Here is a 19,704-nt window from a genome sequence, read left to right on the forward strand (position 1 = left end):
ACTGGAATTGGGTACTTAGCATCTTAGGTTCAAATATAGATCTCACTATCACTGACATAGATCATGAAAATTGTTTGTCAGATTATGGATGCTTTATAAATGGTACGATTGGATTTAATGAATTATTCCCAACTAAATTGTTTCAAAATTCAAATTCCTAAGATTCTGACCGGTAAGCAAATGCTCCAGGTCCGTCTGTTTTAGCCTCTCTTTTCCTCTTATGTTGGATTATGAGAAAAATGTGTCATCTGAATTTCTTCAAAGGTTGATGATTATTAACTGTATGTTTCTTCTTCTTTATTGTTTATGTTCTTTTGGGATAAGCTACGGCGAGTTTCTTCTTTATCCCTTAAGAATCAAAGATTGAAATTTGCAATTAGTCACAGAAGCAACAATATAAAGCTATGCATGAATGAGAAAGCAAGAGTAAAAAAGAAACATGGAGAAAGACTGAAGGCTCTTTTATAGTTTCTTCAGGTACTAAAAGAAAACATTGGTCATACTAGGATCCTCTCCCAACATGAACCTAAATTTAACTTTGGAGGTTTTGATTTTTTGCCCCCAAAATGATTCAAACACGAGAATAAAATCACTCCATAAAAATGATATCATTCATTTTCCCAGTGCCCATATCCCGTAAAAAGGCCGGGGACCGGGGCCTTTGATTCTATACCTAAGGGACCCAAATTGTGAGACCCTAGGAATATACAAACTCAAACAACTACACTCACTAAATTTACAGGGAATCCCATTAATCCCCTTATAAATTAACCACTAATTTGCCTTTGGCGGTAAACACTAAACAACACCCTTGACATTACCTACTTGCACCTGAAACAAAAAAAAAAAAAAAAAAAAAAAAAAAAAAAAAAAAAACTATGCCACTCCATCTAACTAAAATCCCACTTTTTCTCTGTACCTTTTTCCTTTTATTCTTCTTTTTCTTCCTTCTTTTGCTGCTAGTATATAGTCAAAGTTACTAGATGCACAACATTTTGAGTAGCAGTATCTTTTTCCTAGTTACCCCCTCCAACTGGGTTACTGGTTGTGAAAGTTGTGGGAGCACAAACAGCTTCTACTGATAGCCGCTTCAACACTTTTGGACATGGATCTTGACCGAAGTTACTGTTGGTTATGGTCACCGCGCATCTCTGTTTCCCAATACATCTCTGTGACAAATGAGAAATAAAGTTTTCAACATGGTTTAATGAAAAAGATAAGTTTGCTAGTATGCTTTGAACAAAATAATAACATTGCCAAATACCTTCTCTATGACAGAAAATGAGGTAGGTGCATGGCAAACTCCTTGCTGGTAACTTCCACAAGTTCCTGAAGCTGTTCCGAAGCTTGCAAATTTGATGGAAGAGATTGACTGGCCTGGACTACACTTCAGGTGAACCTTGGGACTGTGGAACTCTTCTGATTTTCCATAGCTTTCTATATGCCAATTCTTTATCGTTGGGTGGTACTCTGTGACATCAGCACAGACACTGCTCACCGATCTCTTCACCAGAGAAATTCTTGAAGGATCTCCTCCAAGTTCCTCAAAAAGTACCAACAGATTCTGTGTTGGCTTCAACCAAGACCGAGGCACGTGGTACCTGAAATTGAAATTTATTCATGATTAAAAGGCAGAAGGTTTTGCTTGCTTCCATCAGAGCTAAATGTGCTGCATAATTTTTGGTTTTGAATATTTTAAACATACCATCGTTGTGTGGGTTGGCCACAACCAACTTGACACTTTGGTGGTCTATAATTACCAGTATATCTGCAACCATTGCAATTACCACTAGCATAAGCAGTCCAGTATCTCCCAATACTTTGCCCATTAATCCATATTTGACCTTTTCCCATGCCCTCCATGTCCAAAGCTAGAGGCTCATCTCCTTCGGGTGCATTAAAATAAGTCTGCAATTGTAGGAGAGTAACAATTCAGATTTACTTGCTCCTAACCAACAAAAGTTGGTTGCATTTTCCTTTGCTTCATACCTTATGCCAAGTTAATGGCTGCTGCCTCTGTGCAGCTAATGATCCTCGCATCCATTCAACTGAAGAAAGACCACTTGGAGTGACAAGTTGCATGGATTCTCCTTTGAGCCCGACCTGTTTAACGTGGCAGTCATAATTACTTTGCATCAACAATGACAAAAGAGCAGGTAAGTCGACTTCAAAGTAAGATTGGCTACCTGGTAGGTCCATTTCTGCCATGACAAGTCCCACTTTCCCTGGTCAAGCCCATGTAGTGCAACTGGACCAAGGATTCCAGTGTTCCATGTCTCAAAGTGTCCTCCTACATTCTTCAATAAAAGGAACAGGGATTCTAGATTAGCAGTAAAGTATAACAAAGAAAAATTTTTCAGACAAAAGAATTTTCACACAAAATTCAGAGGTACATGCAATATATCATGGAAACCTGTATTGGTTATAGTATTATGGATAGGTTTGATATACATAGCCGGCAACCACCAGGGAAGCAGAATGCCATCGTTGAGGCATGTTATCTAATTGGTATTTTTATGCTTCAATAATTTATTCAGTAGAGAGTCTAACAGTCCTAAAACATGTAGTTTGGAAAATGAACAAACGTGGATAAAATAACCTACAGGCAACCCAACAGCAACACTCAGCAGCGCAATTCTGTTTGTTCCAGCATGTAGGTTGACCTTGCCAGTATATGTGAATCTCCTATTCTCCCTTGTTCCAAAGGCAGAACCTGTTTCATACACATTAAGCTTTTTAGCGCTAATCAGACAAACCATATTCATACAAATCTCTAACAAAGGTACCTGAAAGCTGTCCATTAATAAACACATGCACAGCATGGCCTGTTGATTGGACAATGAGAGTGGGGAGTTCCCCTCCATGCAGGAAGGATTCGGATGAACCGATGTCAACACTGTATGAACATTGAATACAGAAAAGGTTATTACAATTTCAAGTATAGAATCATTCTAGATATATCACCAAATTAAGTCACTGGAAGACTCTGGTACACATATTCAGAGACATAACAGCTGATTGAATCTTCTCAGATAAACCCCAATATAGGAAAAATGAGCCAAAAACTAAAAGATACTAAAAAGTGGCAGATAAAAGAAGTGCTCGGCCTCAGGAGATCAGTCTCACCTGGTTATGTACCACAAATAATCACTACTGTCCCTTGTGACATTTATCTGTTCTAAGAGACCAGGAGCTGTGATTGTTGAGCTGTCATCCAGGGAAGAGGTGTCTTCATTATAGCTCTCCCATGAGAACATTTTGCTAGTTGTTGGTAACATTTGCATTTGTGATGTTTGAACTCCAACCTGAGGAGGAGAAATAGAAAGTTAATTTTATATCAGAAAGTAGAATATGCAAAGGATTAAAAAGTAGTGTACAAGAAAGAGGACTCAGACACGAAACCCAGTTAGAGGAGTATACATATCAAGAGTCCAAAAGAAGTCAATCTTTACCTTTGCAGTATTAAAGACCACATTTCTACAATCAGGGAGGATACTAATGGACCACGGAGGCAAGTTATAGTGCATGTTATTGAACATCACTCTTGCTGCTGATTGTGTATCATAATTTGAGAGGAAGGCAGCACAGTCTCCTGATTCTGAAGTGTATACGTAAGCCTAGTATTGCCAAATCACACGGAGTCAGTAAATAAAATCTTAAATTACCCATCGGCAAGAAGCTAGGAGTTTGAGAATTGAAATGAACCTGTTGATAACTCCCCAGAGAAGTGACGATAGGATCCGCTGAAACTAAAGCCCGCTCAGACATCTTAATAGCCCTATGAAGCTCCTTAAGATGACCATACTTTGGTTGCCTAATCAAACCTATTGAATTTAGGAGTGAAGCAGTTAGCTGCATTTTCAAACTTAAATATGTGGAGTGATTGGTATCACCGAAAATCAACACCATAAGTAAACTCATATTTTCAGTTCAAGTTCTTTTAATCTGTAGCATGTTTATGGTTGTTAAACATCTAAAAAATTACTCAGATGCTCCTAAAGCATAACAAGCCAAACACAGTTAGTGGGTTTATGTATTTCATGCCTATATTCCCTCGTAACAGTCTTCAAAGTTCTCTCTTTCCTCTCTTCCTATCAGAATGACAATAAATCCATGAAAATTCTTTTGATTTTTAATTCTTACCATATTCATCTATTGGAGCATCGTAGTCATAACTGGTAGTGATGAAAGGGCCTCCAGCTGTGCGCCCAAAATTGGTTCCCCCATGATACTGTTTTCACATAAAATGGAAATATAGGAATCCATATTACTATTTAGGTTCCAACAATCTGAATTTTTGGCATCCTCAAAATAATAGTTAACAAAAACCGACCATGTAGTAATTAACAAAGGATCCTCCTTTCTGTATAAATCGAGCAACTGCAAATGCCAAATCCTGAACTGGTCGCTGGTGCAGTGGACCACCAAACTCCGAAAACCTTCATGATTTCATAAAGAGTGAATGGATGAATTATCATTGAAGCGTTCATTCACAAATTTGAGTGTAAGAGCATAACTGCACAATGCACATACCAACCACTCCAAGCCTCTGTCCAAATGGTAGGTTTGTAGGGTTTGTTGGGAGAGAAAGAATCACAGTAGAAACCATTGCATGTGTTTATCTGTCATCGGTACCCACAAAGTTTTCAGCAACCTCTTTGCAAAAGTTTGAACAGAACTTAGAAAGGAAACTCAACGAGCAACCAACGAAAACACAAAATTCTACAATCCTACGTCACTAGATATTCAAGTCTAAGATCTGCAGCATAAGGAATGTTAAAATGCTCACCACTGGATCCGGAGCATCTTCTTCCTTGCACATCACCCATGGGACGCCAGTTCCCAACCCAACAGCCATATTTGCAGCCCAAGTCATATAATTATAACCAACAGACCCATATAATTTGCTCTGTACTCCATACTCATTCTCAATCTGAAGAAACATTACTTACATACTATCATCAAACTTGAGCTGAAATAGTAAACATACTGCCAGTGGAACAGAATCTAACCGACAGCTTTGTACTATTTCCCTTATAAAAATCTACAAAATAGTTCACAGATGATAGTTTTCTACATCCCAAAAAGTTTAAATCTTTCACATATTGCAACTGGGGATGCTAAGAATGAAACCACAAAACGAAGTGGGAAAGCCAGAACTATCAAACACATATTGCAACTGGGGAAGCTAAGAATGAAACCATAAAACGAAGTGGGAAAAACAGAACTATCAAAACTCATACCTGAGAGAGTATGATGGGCCCACCCTGGGTCTCAAACAAATTTTCATTCTTCATAAGTCCCACAATCTTTTCGGTAAATTCTTGCATTGCCCTCTATAAATGCACAAGTATGTGGTTAATGTAGTTATACTAAACGATAGAAAACAAGAAATCCTGTTTCTTCCTAGTTTTCTCCTTAAGCTACCATGCAATAGAAGCATGGAAACGAAAAACGTGAAGAAATGAAACCTTGAAAGGCTCATTGTCTGTTCGGAAGCTGATGCCAGGAACATACTTAAGCCAAACAGGAAACCCTCTGCACATAACACACCCATAGCAAGCAAAGGAAAACTGTAAAAGCAATCTCAACGAAATTAAACTAAAAGTGAAAACAAAAAATAAAATAAAAATCCAAAGCTCCTATACAAATGAGAGCGAAAGACAGAGTTGGATCTAGAGAGAGAAGGCTGGAGAGAAAAGCACGGTAAGTACCCAAAATTCCACTCTGCACAGACATAAGGTCCAATGCGAATGTGAGCATAGAGTCCTGCTTTCTGTATTAGTTTTATGAACCTCACAATATCATATCTCCCTTCGAAATTGTACTGAAACTCACATAAAACATAGTAATAATGAAATGTGAGGAAATTTATTGAGATAAAACAGAGCAAAACACAGTACCAACAGAAAAAAGGTGTAAATGGAGGGTGAAGTAAATAGTACATTGCCAGGAGAAGGCTCATGGACATTCCAGAAAACATAGGTTTCAATCACATCTAGGCCTCCATCTTTTGCCTTCTGAATCAGATCTTCCCACATCTAAACAAGCCCCATTCCTCAAGAAAATTAAAACCAACCCAAACAAAAAAAAAAACAAAAAAAAAAAAAAGAAAGGGCAAAAGCACGAACTTTTATAACAAAAATTGAAGAAGAGAACAAAACGGGGAGGTGGGAAAGACTATGTTTTGTACCTCAGGGGTGCTTCTGGGGTAATGTATAGAACCAGACATGAGAATTCTCCTTTGCCCATTGATCACAATGGCTTTCCTATCATAAGTAACACTACATTGAATCAGCTGAAAACCCAGAAGCCAAACCAATCCCAAAAACAAGCACGACTTGGAAACTAAGTTGGTCATCATTTTTCTTTTCTTTTCTTTTTTTTTCTTTTCTTCTCTCTCTCCCTCTATATCAACAAAACAAAACTGAAACTGAAAGCCCAGAATGAATTGGTGAAATGTGGAGAGAGGAGACAGAGAGAGAGGAAAAGCGGTGTTTTTTGGCTGTTGGCTACTGTAAATAAGAAAGCGGTGAGGCTACAAAAAGGTCCATTTCATCTTTGGACACCACATTCAGTTCTGAAACTCTGGGCAGACAGCAATATATATGTCTATGTACATATATATATATATATATATGTAGCTTTTACTCACTCAGAGCCCACAAGCGTCGAGGTCATCGCTGCGTAGCTGTGAGCTACTAAAGAAAAATAGGTAAAACTAGATACCTGTCAAACAGGGAAAAAGGAAACTAAGCAATAATTAATTATACAAAAAGCTTTATACATATCTAAATTGAGTTTAATTGGTGAGTATTTAGCACGCGTTAAAGATCTTGTAAAGTGTACTTTTTGAGGTAATTTCCCTGTGTGTCTAAAGCTAACATGTCCATTATTTATTTATTTATTATTGTTTCTTTTTTTTATTTCTTCTGTTCTTCGAATGGCTAAAGTTGCCTCGTTGAGCAACTAATAACTACTTGAGAAAAGCTTAAAAATGGCATAAATATATATCACTTCACTGATAATGATTTTGAAGATCAAACAATACCTACTTGTAAAAAATAAAATAAAATAAAATAAAATCTTTTTAGTTTTTATTTTTTCTACTTTTGGTCCGTTTCCTAAAGCAGCCGACAGATAAACCACGTCTAAAACATTTAACAAGGTTGGATTGGAGGGTTTGACTAATATAAGAAAACAAACATATTGCAAAAATAAAAATAAAATATAAAATGAAGGAAAATAAAGAGAAGCAAATGGCAGGGCATGCCCTCATTTGCTGCTTTTTGTCTTTGGGTGCTTTACTAAAAAACATGGTCCACCGTACAACTTCCATGTGAACCCAAATCCACCACCTTTAATTCTTTGGTTCATGTGAATGGGAAACTCCCCTTCCCATCCCTCCATCTAGCACCTTTCCTTTGTCACTTTCTTCCTTTCATTTGACACAAACCCCTTCCACCTTTTTTGTGCCAACTCTTATCTCCATTCCTCTTTGGATCTGCTATCTCTGCCCAAGATCACAAACACCAGCTGTCATTCAACCTACAAATAATATACACACATATATATATGTATATTTATATGTATAATATACTCTTTTACTGTTTCCAAGTTCTTGAACTGTGATCTATCTGACCCAACCTTCTATACACTTCCAACATATCAAATCCCTTAACCCCATGAGATGTTTGCTTCCATACTGATATTTATTCTTCTAGTGCCTGTAAAAAGTCTTTAACTAATTGATCTTTTTTATAGCTTCTAATCTGAGTAGGTTCTTCAAAAATTAACTGTATTCCTATATATACTGATATGTCAGGCAATGTACCAGTAGGTCCATATACCATTATTCCATTAATAATAATTACTGCTTTAGGTTGTAATTTCCCTGTATGTTCTGATGGTCTTAAATCTCTTGCGGGGCTACACAATGGTATAAATGAATAGTTCAAAACCACTGCCCATATCATGACTGCTCTGCTACTTGCTGCTGTTACTTGTACAAACGAATCCAACTAGCTGAACACAGAATTGCTGAGTTGAACTCCCAAGTTTGGCAAGAAATTTATGACACCAATTAAAAAAAGGCATGGAAATCGAAAATGTTGGAATAGAAAAATTATTTTAGAACAATTCACATTAAGAACTTGAAAACGATTTTTGACCACTAAATGGAATTTTTTTTTTTTTTTTTTTTTTGGGTAAGAATTCACTGGTTGGAATTAATAAAAAAAATTAAAGTACTTGTTGGCAAAACGGTTGAAGTTTTTTTTTTTTTTTCAACTGCAAAGCATAAAGCTTTGATTTTGACTGCTATAGTTGGGCAAAGCAGGAGAGAAGGTAGTAATGTCCAATCAAACACATGTCATTTAAGCCTTGTAATCTCCCACTAGCCCATCTTCATCTATGGTCTTTAAGATTTTTTCTTGATTGGCGGCAAAACATTGGTTATCTAAATTAATTATAATGAAAAAGATAAAGCCATCATATGTATTGCCGTTTCTTTATTCACCAAAAAGAATATATACATGTATTGCCGTTTCTTTAATGGTTGATAGACAAAATGAGAGGAAACCTTAAACATAAATCATCAAATGCAAATGCTACTTGCTTTTACATTATTATTATAACGAACAAAAACTATTTCAAATATTCACGATCTCTTGGTTGCACTTTTAATTATTATATGAAGTAGCTCCGAGTCCCTTAAAGAGTCAACTGGGATTTTATTAGATTGGTGGTCGTGTCTGTCATATGCACCCACATGGGGATGTTTTAGTAGGCCTAATGGAAATATTAAAAGGTTGGTTGATCTTTGTTCTTCTTGCCCCGATTACTACTTTGGCTCTTGTTTTTCCTTTTTTGCCATTAATTCCTCGGCGTGAAGAGCGGAGAGAATGAGAAATTGGAACCCGAGGACAGTGGGGCCTCAGTCCCACTCCGCTTAATCTGAGTGGTGTTGATCACCAAAATCTGCGCACTTTGCGCTTTTGTTTTTTTAACTGAGACTGGTTAGGTCACCCACTCTACTTCATATAATACATCACTTTGTATTCTTCATTAAGAAAATGTATCACCCATTTGTTATAAAAATATTTGCTAGGTAAGATGTTGTCTTTTTATATTAAATTTAAATTGTGGGGTTTAGATTTTTTGCTTTCTGGGGTCAGCCTAAATACAGAACCGTGTACTCCATCAAGGGTTCAAAGATATCCTAGTTTCTGGCTCTTCAACCTCACCAAATTGGGTCCAATCGTTTTATACACTATGCTAAAAAGAATGAAAATGTTAAACAACTCGGCTAGTAAAAGAGATTTTGAATCTAATTAACAAAGTGAAGTCAGATTCATTTACCCAAAAAAAAAAAAAAGTCAAGTCAGATTCTGTGTGTTCTTTTTCCATTGTTGCTTTCATGGCATATCAATTATATAATGAGACAGCAAGTTAATAGATAAACATATTTATCGATACGGACACCCCTTTCGGGTTTAATTAATAAACAGTGGAATGCTTAACAAATAAATTTATACACTTTGATGCTAAATTGTGCATATAATTATGCTTTGATACGTGTTTTTTTCTTCTTCTTCTTCTTCTTCTTCTTTTTCGTTGATGAGATACAGGATGAGATATAAATACACTCAACTAGAAGATGAAGTGAAACAATTAGCATATGGTTGAAAAATATCTTGAACATGAACACAGATTTAAGCAGACAAGGACAAAAATGATATATTTTTTTTCCTGGCTAACAACAGACATGCACTCTGGTTTGATAAAGACTCTATTACAAACATAAATCAACAAAAATAGACAGCCATTTTGGAATGGAAGTTTCGTCACAGTAAATATGTAGCATTCACCTGTTTTTCATCGTCAAGTGTACGCACTTCTAAAGATAGGTTTATTTCGTCTATCAATTTTATATTATTCTTATTTGGTTTCTTCTGATCAAATTGTTTTTAATTTAGCTACAAAGCTTTTCCTCTGTGTGTGTGTGTGTGTGCTTTTTTTTTTTTTTTTTTTTTTTCAGAGTAAACGTATATAAGGTATTGGTTATTATTAAAAAAATAAAATAAAAAATATTATTAGTTGTTACCAAATAGGAGAATAAGAAAGATAGATGAGAGAGGTTAGTATTGTGAAGGTCCTACCATCACCTAACACTTTGTCTGTGAAATAACATCAAACAGCTTCACATCCTCCCAGATCCCCAAAAGAATAAAAGCCTCCATATTTTATTATCGAAGTGGATCCCAATTTAAGGTGGAAAAAAGTACTTAGACTATACTTTATTTTGGTGATTAAAAACCGATTAAATCACCACCCTTAGTTAATGGTTTGATCAGCATCAACATTTCAATGTAGCGTGAATTATCAAAATCCAATGAACATAAAATGGAACCTAGCTACATTCATTTACACCTTCACCAACTTTCATAATTGAAGAATACTTTGTATAGAACCAAGCAATTTCAAATTAATTAAGTGGTATGTATTTGATTTGCATGGGATGGGACCAGTGGTCTTCTATGTTTAGAGCTATAAATTTCCCATCTTCAAAAGAATCAAAACCCCTTCACAAGTGGACCCCCTTGTTTTTTTTTATGCATTTCCGTGCCATTGAAGGTCATCGATGAGTAGGTGATTAGACAACAAGAAATGAAACTTGAATACAAAACATCAATAACTTGGAAAGGTCAGTTTCGTTAAAACTTTCAAATTATTTACACAATTTTCTCCTTAATATTGCTCTCTCAAAATGTAAAATTAACTTTTGCTTATATTTTTCCTTGAAAAAAAAATTGTTTATGTATTAATTAGTATTCTAGTTATGAGTAAATTCACATAAAAAGTAATCATAATTACTCAAACAAAAATTGAAACTGCATTGTTTTGTTTTGTTTTTTTGTTTAAAGATTTTCAACCAGTCAATTATCTTTAACATTAATTAATAATAAAATTACGTAATCGTCTTCAATTCACTATCGATTGAAGTAATGTCAATTATGTAATAGAGCATTTCATTAAAAAAAAAGAAATGTAATAAACTGACTCGAGAATTTTTTATGACAGCCGAGCAATTTCAGTTGCAATAAATGTATCATCAATTTAAGAAATCATGATTGATGCCGTAATTTTATTAATATTATTATTTATATATATTAAAACAAATTATAATGTCATGAAAAAAAATTGTAAAAATCTTTGTCCTTTGTTCAAAAAAAAATAAAATTTTCTTTGTTCTTAATATGACATTAATCACAATCACATATGGGGTTGTAAAATAAATTAGATGTTCTAGCAACAGTTAATATTTTACAAATCACAATGTGGTGAAAAGATATTTTAAATCTTTATACTTCGTATCATATTCACAATCTCTCGAGGGATTTTTAAAAATATCTTACAAAATGACATATTTAACTCGTTCTAAAATTTCTAGCAAATTTTTTTTTTTTTTTTACATAAAATAATTAATTGCATTTGATACGGCAAAGAATCCACTTTAGAGGTGGAAGCTGCGAAAAGAAACAATAATTTATTTTTTATTTTTTATTCTTATGATAAATAAATAATATATTAAGTCATATATATATATATAAAGTTAAAAATACTACCATACAATGAGCTTATAACAAATCGAGGTTAAAAAAAGATGGTTCATGTTTTAGAGGAAACGACAAGTTAATCAAAGGGTACATGAGCCGAGAGACCATGGCCGTGATTAAGTGGCCGAGTGATGGTCCACGTGATAGAAGGTGGGGACCACATAATGTCGTTGAATGCGGGGTCCACCAGAAAAATGCGTCGGTGCATGTGCCGTGCATGATTATTGCCTTCCCAGCTCCAAAACGTCGTTATCCGCCAAGCATTTCCCGCTTGACAGCGCGCCGTTAACTGACAATCAATCTACGTCATACTTTTCATTCGAGTTGAACCATCCAGATCCTTTGACCGTTAGCGTCGTTGGAACCAGCTCCGTTAATTACTTTTTGCGTTTTCATCCACGCGCCTGCTAGATTCGTGCGAGATCTTATAACTCATATAGGAAGAAATAAACGTTCACGCGCATTAATGTTGAGTCTTGTTCGCACTATGCAAAATCTTCTTTTTTTCTTTTTTTCTTTTTTGAAAGAGTACTATGCAAAGTCAAATGGGTAAGATTTACGTGGCAGAGTGAAGAGGATCTCTGTTGGATCCTATGCTATATTCGTGGCCACGTGGTGTTCGATTCGGGTTTTTTTTTTTTCCTCAATAATTTACTTAATTTATAAATTATTTAAAATATATATATATTTTTTTATGTTTCTACCATTAGAACTATATGGTTTTCTATTCGATTCGGCTCCTTTGACTTACCGGTTTCTGATTTCTTTTTTTTTTTGGTTTAATTTTTTCCTTTTATTATTATTATTTTTTTACCAAAATATTCTGTAAGTCGTGACAATTGCATTATTGCACAACTCCAACGACACTTCGTTGCAGTGAATCAATAATACTTAGTTTTCGACCACATTATAATTGAATTACAATTTGTGGACCAAAAATATTATTTTATCTGTCATTTTTGTTTATTCACCAATCGCATAATGTCGAACGTTAAGATTATAATTATGAATATATGACTCGAATTTTATTATAGAGTTATCAACTTACCGTTTAGATACGACATGAAAGAAAAACTTACCGTTAAGATAATGATTGGCTCTTATACATAATATATCACAATCTTAAGTTAATTGGTTTACTGGTAAGGTGTAATGGAGTATATTCAAGCTTAATCTTTTTGTTTGCCACGCACCAACCACCCATGAAAATAAAAAGCAAGCAAAAGGTAAAACGAGGTAACTAGTTGAAGATTCTACAAAACAATGATTAAGCAGCACATGAAACTCTAATTACTGCGAAAAGCAAATTAAGTGTGTGGTGCTAATAGTAATATCCCGTTACACAGGCCAGAAAAAAACAAAGGGAAAAAAAAGGGCATTTTGATTCATGGTACGTTTGGCACGCGCTTCAGAAATTCCATTTCTTCATCTTGAAGGTTTACATGGAACATATATATATATATATATATAGATATAGGAGGACTTTTTGGACCCATCATCATTTTTGGGTGACAATCAAATCTGTTTTCTCGCCCACTTTGGCATGATAATCTCATATCCCATGCCCTCTAGAAACTAATCCCCTTTATGTTCCTTCAACAAGACCTCACTCGAAAAGTAGAGAAATTGGATACCTCACTTTTTACTGCATTTCTTGTCTTGACTTGTCATGCTTTCAGGACTTGGTAAAAATAAAGCTTAGCTAGCTTGCTTCCTCAATTCCATCATTTCTGGAAAAGAAATAATTCATTCTTCAATATTTTTTGTACCCATTTGCAGAATATTGTTGCAGATAGATTTCCGCAGATTTTGCAGTAAATTTCGAAAGACCAACTTGTCACTAGTAAAAAAAATTGATGACTATAACCGTTGATGTGATTTAGTTATAACCGTTGGGGTATATGATTTAGTTCTTGTAAGTTTGTCATTGAAAAGTTAAAGACGTAGAAAATAAAGTAAAGTGACAGTATGATTGTGTCTCAAATTAATCACTTTTATGCATGGTTTCCTGTTCTGAAAAGTATAAGGCCAAACTTGTTCGGAGACCAACCAAATTCATTATATAAAATGAGTTTAAAAACAAACAAAAACCCAAAAACTAATTAAGCCTCGAGACAATACTTATGAGTATATTCCATGCCGTAATCATGTACTGATTCTTTCAGATCATATTTTGAGTAAAACCGGACAGATAAACGTAAGTATCAAGGATTGCTTTATATGCATGTAGAAATGGACATTGTTTGCACTTTTGTCGTTGGTGCTATATTCAATTATTTTTATTATTATTTTGTTTTTCTGTGACTGAGTGCTATTCAATTCCCATTTGTGGAAAGGAAAGCGTTTTGCATTATGAAATGAGTGAACATTGTCACAATCTCGTGTGTGTAAAATGTAAGCTGGTCCAACCCAAATGGAGAATGTATGGACCACGAAGCACAATCAAAGAAGGAGGCCAGATTGAATTTGTCTGCTAACAAAAAACATGTATTTTTATACTTTATAAAATAGTATATATATGGAGGTGTTTGCTTTGGTATTTCGATAATCAAACACCCATTATGAGGGTCCACGATGTGTGTAGATTCACATCATCCAAAGGTTAATAAAAAAAAAGAAAAAGTTGTTAGGTGAACGTTTTCACTTTACGAGCTTCGAAGTATCCAAATTATCTGTCCAAATTTACGATCATATTGGACATATTATGTTATCCCAAAGGTATTAAAGCTTATTCTCAACGAGATGATACTCTATAGGATGTTAAACGTCAGACTACTATTTTTTCTTTTTCTTTTTTTGATAGATTCTATTCTCTGTTTATACAAGATATTTTTGGTAAAACAACCAAATTGAGGCAGTTTATTCAAGCCCAACTTCATTTGGTATGGTCGTTACTGGGTTCAGTCTGGGCTAGAAGCCCAAATTCAAAAAAGGCTTTAAGGTTCAAGCTAGCCCATAACATAAGCAGCGGGTATCTCCGTCTCGCCGACACAACCGTACCTGCGAACCGGAATTATAAGGTTAAGGTTGGGTCTGCTCCAACTAAATTTCAATTCTCAAATATCAAACGGTCAGTTTTTGAGAAACTAGAGCACAACAAAAACCACATGCTTCGGTCTCGGAAATCTCTTTCCGGATTCATCTCCATACAATGTTCTATGCTTCGGTCTCGGAAATCTCTTTCCGGCTTCATCTCCATACAATGTTCTATTTTCTGGCAACGGCGCTCAGCGTCTGGTCGTCGTTGCTATCCCAGAAGCGACAATGACGACGACAAGGCTCGGAAAAGAGAGGAGAATGAAGATGGGAAATTGTATCTATACAAGAGCTGGGGTCAACATATCCTCACCAACCCACGAATCCTGGGTTCCATTGTTAGGAAATCTGAAATAAGACCGTTCGATACAGTCCTTGAGATCGGACCCGGTACCGGAAATCTGACTCTGAAGCTTCTAGAAGCTGCTAAAAAGGTTGTGGCCATTGAAATCGACAATCGGATGGTAGAGATCCTTGAAAACAGGGTATTAGAGCGTGGGTTTCAAGATCGATTAACGGTAAGCTTAATTGGTCTTTTTATATGCTCGATGAAATGCTTGAACGAAATCTTTGAGGGCTTTGCAACGACCAAAAGTAAGCTCTTTCTCAATGGTTTTTGCAGGTTATACGTAAAGATGCTCTGAAGGCAGAGTTTCCTCAATTTGACATTGTTGTCGCGAACATCCCGTACGGTATATCTTCGCCTCTCGTGGCTAAGTTGGTATACGGGTCGAACTCATTTCGGAGCGCCACGCTGCTTCTTCAGAAAGAATTTGCAAGGCGGTTGTTGGCTAGTCCCGGCGATTCGGAGTTCAATCGCTTGGCTGTAAACGTGAAGCTGGTGGCTGATGTTGAGTTGGTTATGGATGTAAGCAAGAGGGATTTTCTTCCTTGTCCAAAAGTGGACTCGTCCGTTGTCATGATCCGTCCAAAAGCTGACATTCCGGATGTCAATCTGGATGAATGGTGGGCTTTCACAAGAGCTTGTTTCAGCAAGAAGAACAGGACACTAGGGGCAACTTTTAAGCAGAAGAAGAAGGTGATGGAGCTATGGCAACTGTCCAAAATGATAGACCCATACATTGTCGGTGGCGACGAGAGCTATAAGTGCACCAACTATGAGGAAGATGAAGGAGTGGAGGAAAATATTTATGAAGAAGAAGTACGTTGTTCATCTACATTTTCTGGCTCGCAAATGAGGTTGAACTCTTTCAAGGAAAAGATTATAGGGGTTCTAAAATCTGGTTGTTTTGAAGACAAAAGGCCCTCAAAGCTGTCTAATGAGGAGTTACTGCGTTTATTAGCTCTGTTTAATCAAGCTGGAATTTATTTTCATGATAAGTTAAAAGAGTAGGAATTTAGAAATTGAACAATTGGATGTGGCTTATACTTGATAGAAATAAACTTATAAATCTTCTCTAACAACCTCATCCATTTTCTTCTCAAATAAAATTAGACTCCCAATATTTTTCCCCTTTTTTTTGTAATCCTATCACTCATAGCCTGAGAATATCAGAAATTACTAAATTCTTAAAAATGTGTATGCATAAAGATTTTAAATATAACACTCAAAAACTTTTGTACTAAATTCATGACTCAGTTTTTATATGATGGTCAAATTTGCCATCTGAGGGCTTTTTTTTTTTTTGTTTTTTTACCCCCCCAAAAAAGATCCATGTGATTCAAGTTGAGTCTTCATCACTATACTTATAATGAATGAATGGTTGATAATCTCTTATTACCATTAAAAATAATAATAATAAATGGTTGATGATATCATTTTGGCGCGCTTTGATTTTATATAGTTTGATATCATTTTTTATATAAAATCTAAAACTATTATCCAATACCAACGTTCCCGAGAGAGAAACTACAAAAGAAAACAAATCAACCTTGCAATCCTTGTACTATTTCTTTATGCGATAAATTCCTGGATTGTAAGCCCAATTCTAATGACCCTGTTTTGGGCCAAGACATGGTCCAAATAGTTGCCGAAGGCCCATTAGTTATAAAACCCATGGCTGCTCCGTCGTCTATCCCTCCCTCGTTGCCGTTGAGGTTTTCCAGTCTTCCAGTTATTCACAGTAGAGTTTGGCTCTCTTAGTAATTCGAAGCCGAAATCGAGTTTGTGCAAAAAGAGCAAGAGATGGGATTTGGAGCCCTAAGGTCCATTGCTCGTCCCCTATCGCGAACTCTACTATCCCGCGCCTCCACTTGTTCAACGACGTCGTTTGCCGCCACTTCTGCATCCCCGAAATTCGAGCTCCGATTGGTTTTGGGCGGCTCGTTTCGCAGTCAAGCTCCATGGTTTCCAATTTCAAACCATTTGCACAGCTTGACCGACACTCGATTCCCGAAGCGAAGGCCCACTGATAAACCCCGTCGAAAAAGGGCCAGCTTGAGACCTCCAGGTATCCATTTACAAATCAAAGCCATTAAATTCTTGTATTGAATGCTTACTAGCTTAAAAGATTTTTCCTTTGTGATAGAATTTGAGAATGCCACTGTTTGTGATCGAATTTGAGAATTGGAAGAAAAGAAAAATAAAAAAGGGTTTGAGAATTAAACCTCATTTCAATATCTTTGCCACCAATAGTTGCGAACCGTGTTGTCAGATTGAGTTTTCATGCCATTAAGCTTCATTTTCTTGTTTGTTGCATGGTTGCGTGAAATTAGTGTTTTGGGAAATGATTTTTCTGACAAAGATAGTATATTTATGTTGCTTTATTGAGATATTTTTCTTATTGGAGATTTGGAATGGTGCGTCCGAATGATTCTTTTTGAATGCAGGACCATACGCCTGGATTCAGAGTGTTCCTGGTGAGTCTTTACTTGCCACTAAACCCAATGAAGGAAGTGTGAAAAGAAGGAACGAGAAGAAGCGGATGAGGTTACGCCATGCATTTATACTGGTTCGTTTTCCGTGAATCTTCTTTACTCTTTCTCAAATATATTTAATCTTTATGTCACACTTTCTGGTGCTTCTAATTTTACTATGATTTTTAAACTGCAAATGGTTTTAGATGAATAAAAATGGAAGCAAATGGTTGATAAATGGCTTGTTGTTTTCGTTTGCCAAAGACTTGTTTCACCCGAAATATGCTCAGTTCTCTGTGGGGTAAAGCTGAAGAGAGAACGTGAAGTAGTTCAGATTAAACAGAAACTCGATTATTTTCTGGTTTGAGCATCCTTAAATCTGATTTCCCTTTAATCACGAGGGCAACTCAAGGCAAGCAGAGCTTGAAAGATTTACTCCCGTAAATAACTAGTTTTTTATTGAGATAATGGATGCGGAAGCATGGTGATTGTATTATGAAAAATGGAGTTCAGTTTTATAGAAATAAGAAGCAATATGACAGGAATACACCCGGATATGATCTCCATGGTCAATGATTAGCTGACGCAATTAATCAAGTAGGATTTGTAGGCACAATAAAAGAATGTTATTGAAATTCAATTCTCATGTCTCCAACGTAGATTTTTGCTAACTTTTTTAGGTGGAAAATTGCCCGTGATGGTTTACAAAAGTTATATTAAATGTCTAGAATGTTATTGATATTGTTGTTTACATGTCTGAGAGTTGATGACTTTTGTTCTGTTCAACATGTAGGAGTTGGTTACTGATTATGTCTTGAGTTCTGTTTTCACTGTTAAGACCTTCAATTCAGAAAATACGAACTGTATTCTCAATGAGATTGAATTTCTAAACATTTTGTTCCTTAAGTATTTCCTTGTTGAACCACCACACTATACTTGTGAATTGTGACCATATAATATAATTTTGATGCCCTAATGGTGGTCACAAATGGACCTCTGTGATTTGTTATATCTATCGACAATAATTAATTGTGTGGTTAAATTGGGTCTTTGGTTTGCTCCCAAAACCTATAGTACTTTCACCATAAAATGCGCTCGTAATTAATTAATTCCAACTATTAAGTTTCCCTTTTGTTGTAATTTTTGGAGCGTTCTGAATACTGTTTGGCTGCTTGATAACTTGTGGCTCCTAGATATGTAGTCTATGATTTGCCTGATACTTATCCTTGTAATGGGTGCCTCTTAAAATTCTCCATAATTTTAAGGTTCACATGCACAAGTCCTTGGACGTTGAGTAGACAAAGTTAAGCTTGGAGCTGTAATGTTACTTTGGAGATAATGCTTTTCCTTTAATATGAACTGTCATTTGAACTTATGCAGGCAGAAAAAAAGAAACGGAAAGCTCAATTGCAAGAGGCTAAAAGGAAGAAGAATATTAAGAGGATAGAGCGTAAAATGGCTGCAGTGGCTAGGGAAAGGGCATGGACCCAAAGACTGGCAGACTTGCAGCAACTCGAAGAAGAAAAGAAAAAATCTGCAGCTTAGTAGGCATCGTTTGCTAATGGGACCAAATGATTAATCGTATTTAGCCTTCAGCCTTCTTTAGTTACACCGAGGAGTCTGTATTTATTGATGGATTAGAAATATGGCTTTCAGGAACAAGAAGGAAAAAGGCCATCATGGTAGTCTAGCAGGCGCTTTCTTCTATAATTTTTCATATAATCTATGACTTTGGATTCTTGTACCATTTGCATGCAGAGTGATTTCAAGAGATGTAAGGCTGGGAATAATCTTTTTGCAAAATTTTAGTTTGTGCATTGAAGCAATGGCATTGTGATGTCTTAAAATCTTTTTGTTCTTTATTTACTTATCAGTCTTTAACCGTATGTAGGGGCTATTTTCCATTATTTCATGAGCAATTGATAAAAAAGTAATTGTAACAGTCACAGCTTAGTTCTTCTAGTTTTGGGTAGAACTGGAACGGTGGTAATGTAGAGAATCCTTCTAAAAATTTGGCTTCCAGTTTCAACTTTGGTGATTTGTGAATACATTACGACTAAAACCGCTCAAAGGAAAGAGGGTCTCTCTAGTCTCCGGAATGGCATTCCAAAGCCAGTTTGATGTTTACAGCTAATTTTGTCCATGTCCAACCATGATTGTGGGCTTACATAAGTCAACTCCGTATTTACTTTGCTTTTCCGTCTGTTTCATAATTTTTTCTCCCGTCTGTTTC

The 19,704-nt window shown here is 35.8% G+C and overlaps 3 protein-coding genes across 3 annotated transcripts; 2 read left to right on the top strand and 1 right to left on the bottom strand.

The window, feature by feature from the left end:
- Positions 1-440: 440 nt before the first annotated feature.
- LOC107424566 (beta-galactosidase 3) lies at positions 441-6,619 on the bottom strand. The gene is made up of 19 exons (XM_016034406.4): positions 6,194-6,619; positions 5,946-6,041; positions 5,715-5,827; positions 5,472-5,538; positions 5,244-5,336; positions 4,790-4,933; positions 4,534-4,622; positions 4,334-4,439; positions 4,144-4,231; positions 3,706-3,824; positions 3,453-3,617; positions 3,127-3,305; positions 2,787-2,896; positions 2,604-2,713; positions 2,187-2,297; positions 1,990-2,103; positions 1,706-1,908; positions 1,265-1,601; positions 441-1,169 (listed from the first exon to the last, which is right to left on the bottom strand). The coding sequence occupies exons 1-19, from the start codon at positions 6,362-6,364 to the stop codon at positions 1,017-1,019; spliced, it is 2,568 nt and encodes an 855-aa protein (XP_015889892.2). The 5' UTR covers positions 6,365-6,619; the 3' UTR covers positions 441-1,016.
- Positions 6,620-14,574: 7,955 nt separating this feature from the next.
- On the top strand, positions 14,575-16,077 carry LOC107424553 (ribosomal RNA small subunit methyltransferase, mitochondrial). Its single transcript, XM_025076240.3, is given in 3 exon segments — positions 14,575-15,172; positions 15,277-15,999; positions 16,001-16,077. Coding segments are annotated over 3 exon segments (1,218 nt in total). The 5' UTR covers positions 14,575-14,725; the 3' UTR covers positions 16,049-16,077.
- Positions 16,078-16,683: 606 nt separating this feature from the next.
- LOC107424563 (uncharacterized) lies at positions 16,684-19,320 on the top strand. Its single transcript, XM_016034403.4, has 3 exons — positions 16,684-17,065; positions 17,445-17,566; positions 18,852-19,320. The coding sequence occupies exons 1-3, from the start codon at positions 16,801-16,803 to the stop codon at positions 19,014-19,016; spliced, it is 552 nt and encodes a 183-aa protein (XP_015889889.2). The 5' UTR covers positions 16,684-16,800; the 3' UTR covers positions 19,017-19,320.
- Positions 19,321-19,704: the final 384 nt, after the last annotated feature.

This window comes from Ziziphus jujuba, chromosome 7 (genome assembly GCF_031755915.1).
Source record: "Ziziphus jujuba cultivar Dongzao chromosome 7, ASM3175591v1".
In the NCBI taxonomy this organism is placed as follows: Eukaryota; Viridiplantae; Streptophyta; class Magnoliopsida; order Rosales; family Rhamnaceae; genus Ziziphus; species Ziziphus jujuba.